Below are 12,541 nucleotides of genomic sequence, written 5' to 3' on the forward strand. Positions count from 1 at the left end.
TACCCAAGGCCTCGTCCAACCTAGCCTTAAACACTGCCAGGGATGAAGCACTCACAACCTCCTTGGACAACCTGTTCCAGTGCCTCACTACCCTAAGAGGAAAGAATTTCCTCCTTATATCTAATCTAAACTTTCCCTGTTTAAGTTTTAACCCATTACCCCTTGTCCTATCACTACAGTCCCTAATGAAGAGTCTCTCCCCAGCATCCCTATATGCCCCCTTCAGATACTGGAAGGCTGCTATGAGGTCTCCATGCAGGCTTCTCTTCTCCAGGCTGAACAGCCCCAACTTTCTCACCCTCTCTTCATATGGGAGGTGCTCCAGTCCCCTGATCATTCTCGTGGCCCTCCTCTGGACTTGTTCCAACAGATCCATGCCCTTTTTATGCTGAGGACACCAGAACTGTACACAATACTCCAAGTGAGGTCTCACGAGAGCAGAATAAAGGGGCAGGATCACCTCCTTCAACCTGCTGGTCACGCTCCTTTTGATGCAGCCCAGGATAGGGTTGGCTTTCTGGGCTGCAAGCACACACTGCCGGCTCATGTTCATTTTCTCATCGACCAACACCCCCAAGTCTTTCTCTGCAGGGCTGCTCTGAATCTCTTCTCTGCCCAACCTGTAGCTGTGCCTGGGATTGCTCCGACCCAGGTGTAGGACCTTGCACTTGGCATGGTTAAACTTCATGAGGTTGGCATCAGCCCACCTCACAAGCATGTCAAAGTCCCTCTGGATGGCATTCCTTCCCTCCAGCGTATCAACCGAACCACACAGCTTGGTGTCATCGGCAAACTTGCTGAGGGCGCACTCAATCCCACTGTCCATGTCAGCGACAAAGATGCTAAACAAGACCGGTCCCAACACTGATCCCTGAGGAACACCACCCGTTACTGGTCTCCAGCCGGACATTGAGCCATTGACCACAACTCTGTGTGCAGTCATCCAGCCAGCTCTTTATCCACCAAGTGATCCATTCATCAAATTGATATCTCTCCAATTTAGAGACAAGGATGTCGTGTGGGACAGTGTCGAACACTTTACACAAGTCCAGGTAGATGACATCAACTGCTTTACCGCTGTCCATCAGTTCTGTAGCCCCATCATAGAAGGCCACCAAATTGGTCAGGCAGGATTTCCCCTTGGTGAAGCCATGCTGGCTGTCACCAAGCACCTTGTTGTTTTTCATGTGCCTTAGCATGCCTTCCAGGAGAATCTGCTCAAAGATTTTGCCAGGCACAGAGGTGAGACTCACTGGCCTGTAATTGCCCGGGTCATCCACTTTCCCCTTCTTGAAAATGGGGGTTATATTTCCCTTTTTCCAATCTTCGGGAACTTCACCTGACTGCCATGATTTTTCAAATATGATGGCCAGCGGCTTAGCAACTTCCTTTGCCAGCTCCTTCAGGACCCGCAGATGGATTTCATCAGGACCCATGGACTTGTGCACATTCAGATTTTTAAGATGGTCTCAAACCAATTCCTCTCCTACAGTGGGCCCAAGGTCTTCATTCTCACAGTCCCTGCGTCTGCCTTCCAAGACTTGGGTGGTGCGGTCAGAGCCTTTGCTAGAGAAGACCGAGGCAAAGAAGTCATTCAGAACCTCAGCCTTCTCCAAATCATGTGTAGCTAGTTCACCTGAGAGCTTCCTGAGGGGCCTACGTTCTCCCTAATCTATTTTTTATTTCCTATGTATCTATAGAATCCCCCCCTGTTATCCTTAGCATCCCCAGCCAAGTGTAATTCTAACTGGGCCTTAGCTTTCCTAATCTGGTCCATAGCTTTCCAGTCAACATCCCTGTATTCTTCCCAGGCTGCCTGTCCTTGATTCCACCTTTTATAAACCTGTTTTTTTCATTAGAATTTTCCTCAGCAGCTCCTTATGCATCCAAGGAGGTCTCCTGGCCCTCCTGCTGCACTTCCTTCTACTTGGGATGCAACACTCCTGAGCTTGTAGCAGGTGATCCTTGAAGACCAACCAAGAGTCTTGAGCCCCCCTGCCCTCTAGGGCTATATCCCATGGAGCCTTACTAAGCAGGTTCCTGAAGAGGCTGAAGTCTGCTTTTTTGAAGTCTAGGGCAGTGAGCTTGCTGCACGCACTTCTCACTGTCCTAAGGATCTCAAATTCAACCATCTTGTGGTCGCTGCATCCAAGGCTGCCCTGCAGTGCCACATTTCCAACGAGCCCTTCCCTGTTGGTGAGCACAAGGTCAAGCATGGCACCTCTCCTTGTCGGTTCCTCTATTACTTGCAGAAGGAAGTTGTCTTCCACACAATCGAGGAACCTCCTGGATTGCTTGTGCCGGGCCGTACCGTCATTCCAACAGATGTCAGGGTGGTTGAAGTCACCCATGAGAACGAGGGCCTGTGAGCGTGAGGCTTTTCCTATCTGCCTATAGAGTGCTTCATCCGCAGATTCCTCTTGATCAGGTGGTCTATAACAGATCCCCACAGTAATGTCTCCCATCACTGTTTTCCCTTTAACCCTGACCCACAAGCTCTCTGTTAACTGCTCACCAGTCCCCAGACAGAGTTCCATACTCTCCAGCCTATCCCTAACATAAAGGGCAACTCCCCCTCTGCGCCTGCCAGGCCTGTCTTTTCTAAAGAGTCTGTAACCTTCCATTCCAACACTCCAGTCATAGGAGCCATCCCACCATGTTTCTGTGATGCCTATAATATCATACCCCCATAGATGAGCACACATCTCTAATTCCTCTTGTTTGTTCCCCATGCTACGGGCATTTGTATAGAGGCATCTGAGCCGAGCTCCAAATGAAGCTGGCTCATTGGCTGGAGCAGCCGGAATATCTCTGCATTGGTCCAAGCATTTATTATAGGTGCTGGCAACTGACTGGGAGTGTTGGGATGGAATGATGCCCCCCTCCCCCAACACATCTAGTTTAAAGCCTCCTTAACCAGTCTGGCAAGCCTCCTACCAAAACTGCCCTTCCCCTTCTTTATCGGACCAGCTCCACCAGCCCCCGCTAGACCTGGCCTACAAACTTGGGTCCCATGTTCAAGACACCCAAACCCCTGACTGTGACACCACCCTTTTAACCATTTATTAACCTGGCTAATCCTCCTAGCTTTTTTTAGGTCCTCCCCTGTATCCTGGAGAATAGACAAAAAGACTATCTGAGCTCCAGAGCCCTTAACCACCTCTCCCAGGGCTCTGTAGTCCTTCTTTATGTTCCCCAGGCTACTACTATCTATATCCCTAGCACCCACATGTATCACCAGAAGTGGGTAATAGTCCATGGGGCTTACCAGAGCAGACAGCCTCTCTGCCACATCCCTGATCCGTGCCCCTGGTAGGCAACACACCTCCCTTGAGACCAGGTCAGGCCGACAGACGAGTGCTTCTGTCCCTTTCAAAGTAGAATCCCCTACCACTACACCACTTTTTCCTGGCAGCACCAGTTAAAATCTTCTTTACCAGTGCATCAGCCAGCTGTTTCTGGCAGAAGTGCGTTTCCTCATGAGCCCCCTGCAGGACAGCAAAGCGGTTCTGCATGGGGGCAACAGGTTCAGGAGGAAGTCCCTTGCTTTTAATTGTCCTTTTCCTCCTTTTTTTGTTGTTTTTTTTTTTTGTCACCAATTCCCAGCTTCGAGAGCTAACAATCTCCTTCTTTTCTCCATGAGCTACAGGGGAAGCTTGAGGACTCTGCACAGTTTGGGCCTGGAGCAAACATTCCTGCTTCCTCTCAGCTACCCTGACATCTTGTAGCCTATTAATAGCTTCCCGCAGCTCAGCCACCTGCTGCAGGAGAACCTCCACCAGGGAGCACCCAGTGCAGTCCTGCCCATTGTGTACCTTTCCCTCACCAGACCAGTGCAGCCACTCTCTACACCCCGAAGTCTGCACTGCAGTCTCCCCTCTCATTGGCTCGCTCTGGGTGTCTACGGTGGCCACCGCCGGGGCAGCCAGAGCAGAGCTCCCAGACCGGGCCCTGGTCATAACGCGACTGCTCACCATCCCGCTCGCACTGCCGGGCGAACTGCCTCGAGCCGCTCTGTTTGCCCGCCCAAACTGCCTCGAGCCCCTCTGTTTGCGCGCTCCCTGGGGCAGGTTTTAACCAATCAGGGATAGTGCCGTTCCTCCTGGCTCCGCCCCCCCGTGAGTCAGCTGCTCGCGTCAGCTGAGCTGCCCTCCTGGGCAAGTCCTGTCGAGGACTTGAGGCTCCCTCGGTAGCTCTTGTTGCTCTGAGTTGAGGCTCCTGGACGCTGATCTCCCCCGCTCTGGTGTTCAAGGCATCCTCTCTTGAGCTACTCACCTCAGCGATTGAGCTACTCACCTCAGCGAATGGTATATAAGGAATTAAAGCTTTGTAAATGGTATATAAGGAGTTAAAGCTTTGTAAATGGTATATAAGGAGTTAAAGCTTTGTAATAAATTGGCAATCGCTGATCACATTGATCATCTCTGCGTTGTCCGTGACTCCCACGCCAACAGAATGTCACCAGAGGAGGAGGTTATGTGTGCTCAAGAGGAACCACCATATAATAAACTGTCAGAAAGTGAAAAGCAGTATGCCTTGTTTACTGATGGGTTCTGCAGTTTTGTGGGAAAGCATTGGAGATGGAAAGCAGCTGTATGGAATCCCTCATGACAGGTTGCAGAAACTGCTGAAGGAGACGGTGAATCGAGTCAGTTTGCTGAGGTGAAAGCCATCCAGCTGGCCTTGGACATTGCTGAATGAGAAATGTGGCCAGTACTTTATCTCTCTACTGACTCATGGATGGTGGCAAATGCCCTGTGGGGGTGGTTGCAGCAATGGAAGCAGAGCAACTGGCAACACAGAGGGAAACCCATCTGGGCTGCTGCACTGTGGAAAGATATCACTGCCCAGGTGCAGAACCTGGTAGTGAAGGTACACCACGTAGATGCTCATGTACCCAAGAGTCAGGACACTGAGGAACATCAGGACAACCAATAGGTGAATCAACCTGCTAAGACTGAGATGGTTCAGATGGATTTAGATTGGCAGCATAAGGGTGAATTATTTCTGGCCTGGTGGGCCCATGACACCATGGCATCAAGGCAGATATAGGATATATATGAGCTCATGATCAAGGGTGAACTTAACAATGGACACTACTGGCCAAGTTATTCAGGAATGTGAAACGTGCTGCAATTAAGCAAGCCAAGCAGTTAAAGCCTCTCTGGTATGGAGGACAATGGCTGAAGTACAAACATGGGGAGACCCGGCAGATTGATCATATCACTCTCCAACTGAACTGCCAAGGCAAGCGCCATGCGCTTAGCATGGTGGAAGCACCCACCGAATGACTGGAAACACACGCTGTGCCCCACACCACTGCCCGGAACATTATCCTGGGCCTTGAGAAACAAGTCTTATGGTGACACGGCACAAGACACAACACTTCAGCCAAAGAGCACACCACCAAGTGGGTATATCACATCCCCTATCATGCACCAGCCTCTGAGAAAATTGAACAGTACAATGGAATGTTAAAAACTACACTGAGAGCAATGGGTGGTGGGACTTTGAAACACTGGGATACACATTTACCAAAAGCCACCTGGGTGGTCAACACTGAGACAAAGGGGCACAAAATCACAAAATGGGATATAGAAACCTTTATAAGTAGTTTTAAGTAATGTTAAGTTTGATGGCTTTGTAACAGTAGCAATGTAAAATTACTGAGGTGCATGATACATAGAGAAAAAAAAATAGAGCACAGCTAGAGAACATACTGAGAATTCTCACAAGATAAATCGTTATAGTTGGCCTAGTTTTAAGAAAAACAGTCTAGAAGAACAGGACACAGGGATAAGGAGTATCTGGGAACTGCAGGCGTCCAGGATGGGCTACAGTTAAACTAACTGATAAGTAGGAGGATAGGAGGATTATTATGTCTCTGGTGCTAACGAACCAATTAAACTGGTATGAGCATCTACTGCGCGTGCTTCAAAGGCTGCCAGAAGTGATGAAGATTGTTGGAAGAAGTAAACGACCCTCAGAGACCACCACCACAATTCTGTACGCATGCGGGGAACTCTCTGGAAAATGATGTAATCCATACGTAGCCTCATGAATATGTATGTATGCCCAGGGACTATATAAGGATGGCTTGTATAGCAATACGGGGACACACGTTAGGAGGAGTTATCCCCCGTGTCTCCCGGCGCCACAATAAAGAATACCTGCTTGTCAGCTTGAAAACTTTGTTGGCGAGTTTGTTCCTGGAGTTTTCTCCGAATCAACACCAGAGGATCTGCCAGCAGGGCTGGCCCAGCTCAGTCAGTACTTTTGTATACTGTAGAAGGGTATAAAGTTTCTGTGTTGCACATAAAGAATCTGTTGGGGAACACAGTCTTGGTTATTCCTGCTTCAGGTAAAGGGAAAGCCACTCATAGGTGGGTAATGCAGGAAGATGGGGAAGTCCAGTGTGTACCTCAAGGGGATTTAATTTTGGAGAAAACATCCAATGAACTCAACTATATGCTGTTGCCTGCTGTGTAACACTTCTATAGCCCAACAGCTAGATGCCCATCTCCGCCACTTTGGCCTTTGAAAAAAGATACGTGCTGTCATGATCATCAACAGAGAATCAAGTCATGGGAAAATCCAGCAGCAGCAGAACTGTCCTCAGGTCACCATCAACTGACCTTGACTTGCCTCCAATCATTACCCCAGAGAATTAACTTTGATGGAATCAGACGAGCTCAGCAGTGAACAGATGAGTTCAGTGGTGTCATCAGCAGGCAACAATCCAACACTACACACCATCTTTCCTGCCCTGAAAGACTGTTACAAGAGATGGAGCCTGACATCATAGACTGGATAAATTCAGCAGCTTTAGAGGGATTGTCCATGGACTATGGAATGTTATCTGTGCGTGTGTGTGTGACAAAAAGTGATGGTATATAAAAAGTATGAGCATGACATGGTATGGAGTAAGGGGTGGATACTGTCCTGGGTTCAACTGTAACGGTTATTTTTCTCCTTCTTAGTAGCTGGTGCAGTGCTGCGTTTTCAGCTTTAGTCTGAGAACAATGCTGATAATACAGTAATGCTTTTAGTTTTTGCCAAGTAATACTTCAACCTAGGACTTTTCAGTCTCATGCTCTGCAGGGAGGAGAGGCATGGAAAGCCAGGAGGAAGCAGAGGCAGGACACCTGACCCAAACTAGCCAAAGGGGTGTTCCATACCACAGCACATCATGCCCAGTATGTCTACTGGGGGTGGGGGGATGGGGGGGGCGAGGGCGGAGTTGGACATGACATCATGGAAGAAGCACTGCTGCCCTCTCAACTCACTAGCTCCTTCAGAGGAAGACTTCTCATACGCAGTTTGTGACCAAGTCACAAGCTTGGTCAACCTGTGGTGCCCACAAGCACCCCAATTTTACTATAAAAGCCCTCAGTAATAGAAGGAACACGTTGCTTTTTGAAGCCTCTCTGCTACATGATGCCACAACTACAGTGCTCACCAGTGATAAATAAGCGGCACCATTAATAGTCTCAGAACACGCAGGGTCCTGATGGCTAAAAGCAGCATCTCTCTGGACACAAACCAGGATAAGTAATAACTACAGCCTAATTAAAGAGTGGGGTCCTAAATCGACTGATTTAGGAGATGGCAGACTTTAGCTGGTCAAGTGGAACTACCTTCCCAGACGTATTTAACATTTACTGCAATCTTAATCTTCTGGTCTTAACAATGCTTGCTTCCATTTGTGACTGAAACCTGAGCTAATCAAAGCAACTGCTTCATGAAAGAAATATAAGCATTTTCTTTTTAAAGCTCAAAGAGAATAACTGATGGAAAATGACTGCAAGTAGGTCACATTCTTGCATAAAAGGGAATACAAGTAGCTATAAAAAGAAACCAAAAGCTGAGAATTATGCCAGAACTAGTGAGCTCTTAGAATTAAATTAATAAAAAAAACTTGGTAACACATTAAGATTCAGAACACAGTGACATTAGATGCAAGCCAAGTTTACAGTTAACTATTAAACCTCTAAATCTGAATGTGGTAGCATGCAAAATAAAAGTTAACTTGTGAGCTGTAGTCTTAGAAGAAGCACTTTGAGTTGAAAAGTAACAGCCATCTTCTTAGTTCAAGAGGCATGCTAGGCCATTATATTTCAGAAGCAATATTCAAACAGCATTTTGGAGTTTAACTGCACAGGTCCCTGCAGAAATCAGGAAAATCCTTTACCTTAAAATCTTAGAGCTACCCCAAATTCCCTTCTAGATCAAATATCCATCATGACAAATCTATGTTGATACTCATTTCCTGACATCTACAGAGGCATGAATCATCCTGGATACCTTTAAAGTGTTTCTTAAATTTTTCAAGACAACACTGGCTAAACCAGGGAACACAACAGAAGCCTTCGATCAGGTAACACACATTGTTACTGAGACATGGCAGTCTCTTTTGGTGTCAAACTTTAACACCAAAACTAGCATTATCTCTAGCTTTCAGCCCCTTTGGCTCACATGTCACACTAAGCTACACCTAGTTACCTCAAATAGTGCTGCAGTTAAATACCAGCTTGATCTGACAGCAGCAAGAAGTGACACCACAAATATTTTACAATCAGCCATTTTTACAAAATGTGAATACAGTATTTAAAAAATGGTTTGCCCAATTCCAGTTTCCATCAGCCTTTCTGTCATCCACCCCTCCCTCTAGCAGATAAAACTGCTCTCCATGACATACACTTTTTATTCTGGACCTTAGCTGAACAATCTGGCTTGAAAAAGACCTTAGATATTTTTCACTCTTTGACTACTTCTAGACTATCCCAAATGAAGACAACATAAGTTACACATGTCTAGTTTCAGTCTCAATTACATTACAATAATCACCGCTTTGCTCCAACATATAATGATTGCATTAGCCCTTTCTGCTAGGGTAGCAACCACATACAGAGGCATTTGGCTTAACAAAACCACAAAATCCTTTCCACAGTCACTGCATGCTGTCACATTCTGTAATTACGGCCTGTATCCCTTTCTGTCCAAATTACAGCTCTGTATCTAGTCATTAACAACCCAGGATCTGACTAACCAGCCATCCCTCAAAGCTCAACTCACTTGTTTGATTATAAACACAAGAGCACTCAAGCTCTTGTCTTGAATGCCTACCCTACAAGTCTCAGTGCAAAATTAAACATACATCTGGATCTATGCCTGCAAGCTTATTTACTCTCATGAACCCCATTCTCTGTGTGAAATTCTAAACCAGCTATGACCATGTGCCAGCAAATAAGCTGCAAAGAGATTACACATTCCACATAAGCAGTATAATCCTTACCCAGCACAAGCTTGAAGACATGCCAACATAGTTGCCAAGGTTTCTGGAGGAAGTTGAGCACTTTTGGGCTGATCTTTTTCTGGAGCAAGGCCACCCAGGATAGATGGACATCTTCTCTTTAAAAAAGTCATACAGGCCTGGATGAAAGGCTCCTAAGGGGGGGTGGTGGAAAGTAATGTTCTCTTAATCGCTCAAACAGCATCCAAGCCGCTATTTCAAACTTGGCAACTGCACCATGGAAAGAATTTTACTAAGCTATTATAGTTCAGTGAAAACATTGAACTATCAGACCATGGACACTTTCCACAACATTAAAGCTACTTATAAGATTGTTAAAATGACTTGAGTTAATCACTGACAGAGTGAAGAAATAAGAAAAAAAAACTGTTTTACCCCATGCTCGCGAATTTTATCTGTGAGCCATTTGTCAAGTTTGAGGTATTCCCGTCGAGAGGCAAGTGCAGCAAGGTCAATAACAAAAGCAAATGGAGTACCATTTAGCAGCATTGACAAGGCCTAAAGGGGGGGGGGGGGGGAAATATCAGAAGACTACTAGTGAAGACACAAGGATACCCCATCTCCTTTCTTCCCTTTTTAATCCCCGTATGTTTCTTAGTAAAGAAATCTTGCTATCACATACAATCCCAGATTGGTTTGGGTTGGAAAGGACCTGAAAGCCCATCCAGTTCCAACTTCCTGCCATGGGCAGGGACACCTTCCACTAGACCAGGTTGCTCCAAGCCCCATCCAACCTGGCCTTGAATACTGCCAGGGATGGGGCAGCCACAGCTTCTCTGGGCAACCTGTGCCAGTGCCTCACCACCCTCACTGTGAAGAATTTTCTTCATGCTACTATGCTTTTCTTAGTCAACAAAAAAATTGGTACTACAAGCTTCACTTATAGCTTGCTCAGGAGAGAAATAAGCAAGAGCTCTCATTTCAAATCATGACCCTACCCCTTCTTTGAAGCCACCTTGTGTTGATATTTAAACTCCTCTTTATGAATATCCACCAGCAAGTGGAGCTACCAAGTTGACAGTGCAACAAAATTAATCAGAAGAGCCTGTCATCTCCCTGTAAACAGAGCTCCCTTCAGAGCTTCTTTGAATGTGCTACCTCCTCAAAGCATTCAACTTTTAAAACAGAAACTGCTACAACAAGACTGTCTTCAAGCAGCAGTTGATGCTTTTGTACTGAAACATGCAATTATTTTGCATCTAACTTTAGGAAGCAGTAAAGGCCTCAGAGAAGTCAGTCACAACTTCCAGCCTCTTTTGTGAACATGTAAACAGCTGAGAAGTAGTAGTATTAAGAAAACCCTGTTCCATGAATCTCAGCAGTGCCACCTTCACACAAATATCTGATGGATATTTACTACGTTCTAATTTTAATGGTATTCGAGGTTAAAACAGTCAAAGCTCTTCCTGGATTTACAGTACATTCACATAGCAAGCAGCTCTATTACACTGCTTCCCAAGTAACTTGTCAACTAAGCTATGTAACCAACTCTACTGCAAACACCAAGTGAAATGTCTTGGGCTCATAAGTGGACAGCACTTGCACCCTAGAAAGCATATGTAGTCAGATACCACAGCTCAGCTGAAGAGTACTTAAAATCCACATGAGCATAGGATTTCTTTTTGCCTTTTTTTTTTTTTTTTAACTAAGACTAGGTACAGCAGTAACAACTGAATTCAGACATGCTTAAACAAAGCAATCCTTCCTAAGTGAGTCACAACTAAGTTAAACTTAGCTTTTCTTAAAGATGAGCAAGTCTGCATTGGACAGAAAATAACAGCAGTGCTCTGGAAAACTCACCTTCAAGTCTTGTGCCACATCAAGAATACGTGAGAGTTTTGCCTGGTCATACTGCTCCCCTCTCATGTACCATTCTGCCATTGCATGCATGATCAGCTGACGAATCGAAGGAGACTGACCCTAAGGAGAATTACATTAGGATGCCTCTAGGAAAAGGATCAACTACGTGAACATTAAGTACGATATTTTACTTCTAAAGCTTAACATGCAAACATTATTTGCTCTTTAGCTTCAGAACTTCTAAGTTGGGCTTTTGTGCAATAACAAACTATCCTGAAGCTACTAAAGGATGCAGAATGACTAAGAACGGTAAGTATGTAGAACTCTATCTCTGAGTGTACAGCTCTAATTCTTCTCAATTGTAGAGAAACTGATTTTGAAATATGAAAATCATGTACAACATGTTATGCTTGACATGATGTCCTGAAGTGAGAATTGCAATGTCACATCTTAACATGGAAAACAGTACCTAGCTCTTTACAGGGACATTTTGAAACTACAGCACAAATAAGATTGGGATGGCAGCAAGGGGTTTGCTTAAAAGGTTTCCTCATCTGGGGAAGTGAAACATCCTCAAGTTGTGGAATGGCACTGTGTAACATAGCAGCCATCATTGCGTACTTAATTCTGAAGCCTACCCTGTGGGAAAACTGCATATGCTGCCATTTCAAGACCTTATGCAAAAAGCACATCACTTATATCCTACCCCTCATTCTACAATTTTTAAAGAGTTGTCAGGAAAAAAATAAAATGCTCATAGCACTCCAGCTAGCAAATAGCCATCATTTTGCAGTGAATGTGGACTAAGCTTCTTATTAATGCTACTCGAACAGGACAAGATGTTTTCTACTGCAGATTCCCTCCAACCCCAGAGGCTTCCACTGCTTTAAGTTTCTTCTTATGACTCCTATTTGCTTAATTACCAGCGGATGCAATAATGAAGGCCATACCAAAAGGCCTACTTGTTTCCCTATTAAAAGCATGGATTTGCATATATATTTACCCCATCTCTACATGGAAGCTCTCCTCGAAAAAGCTCAGCAGCAATTCTTAAGTTTTCAGAAAACATCCTAGACTCTTAAGAGTATAAATAGTTTCTTTATACCTAGAATAGCCTTCATCTTTTCATAAGTACAATTGAGATAATTTTGGTTTAAACCTCCTCACCTCTTACTGCTTCAGGTTTTTACACTTCAAATGTGTAAGGTAGAGAGTTGGGGGGGGGGGGGTGTGGTTAAAAACAAGCAAACAAACTGTGGTCAACTTTGGTTAAAACTGAATGGTTAAAACAGGCAAACTTAAATTTGATCTGTACTTTTACAGGAATATTTTCTCAGTGAACATTATTTCTTTGTTCTGAATATATTTCCCCAAAAAAAATTAAATCACAACAGTTTGCTTCAACTCGTATTACTTTGCATTAAGCAC

The 12,541-nt window shown here is 45.1% G+C and overlaps 1 protein-coding gene across 1 annotated transcript in view; it reads right to left on the minus strand.

Annotated features, from left to right (window-relative positions):
- Nucleotides 1-12,541, minus strand: part of CNOT1 (CCR4-NOT transcription complex subunit 1) — a 79,966-nt gene that overhangs the window by 43,240 nt on the left and 24,185 nt on the right. Inside the window, exons 13-15 of the mRNA XM_061359374.1 lie at nucleotides 11,114-11,233; nucleotides 9,689-9,811; nucleotides 9,296-9,447 (exon numbers count right to left, since the gene is read on the minus strand). Of these exons, the coding sequence (XP_061215358.1) occupies nucleotides 9,296-9,447; nucleotides 9,689-9,811; nucleotides 11,114-11,233 (395 nt within the window). The remainder of the gene's footprint in view (nucleotides 1-9,295; nucleotides 9,448-9,688; nucleotides 9,812-11,113; nucleotides 11,234-12,541) is intronic.

This window comes from Neopsephotus bourkii, unplaced genomic scaffold, assembly GCF_033783945.1.
Source record: "Neopsephotus bourkii isolate Nb327-2 ecotype Australia unplaced genomic scaffold, CSIRO-AGI_Nbou_v1 NB_969, whole genome shotgun sequence".
Lineage (NCBI taxonomy): Eukaryota > Metazoa > Chordata > Aves > Psittaciformes > Psittacidae > Neopsephotus > Neopsephotus bourkii.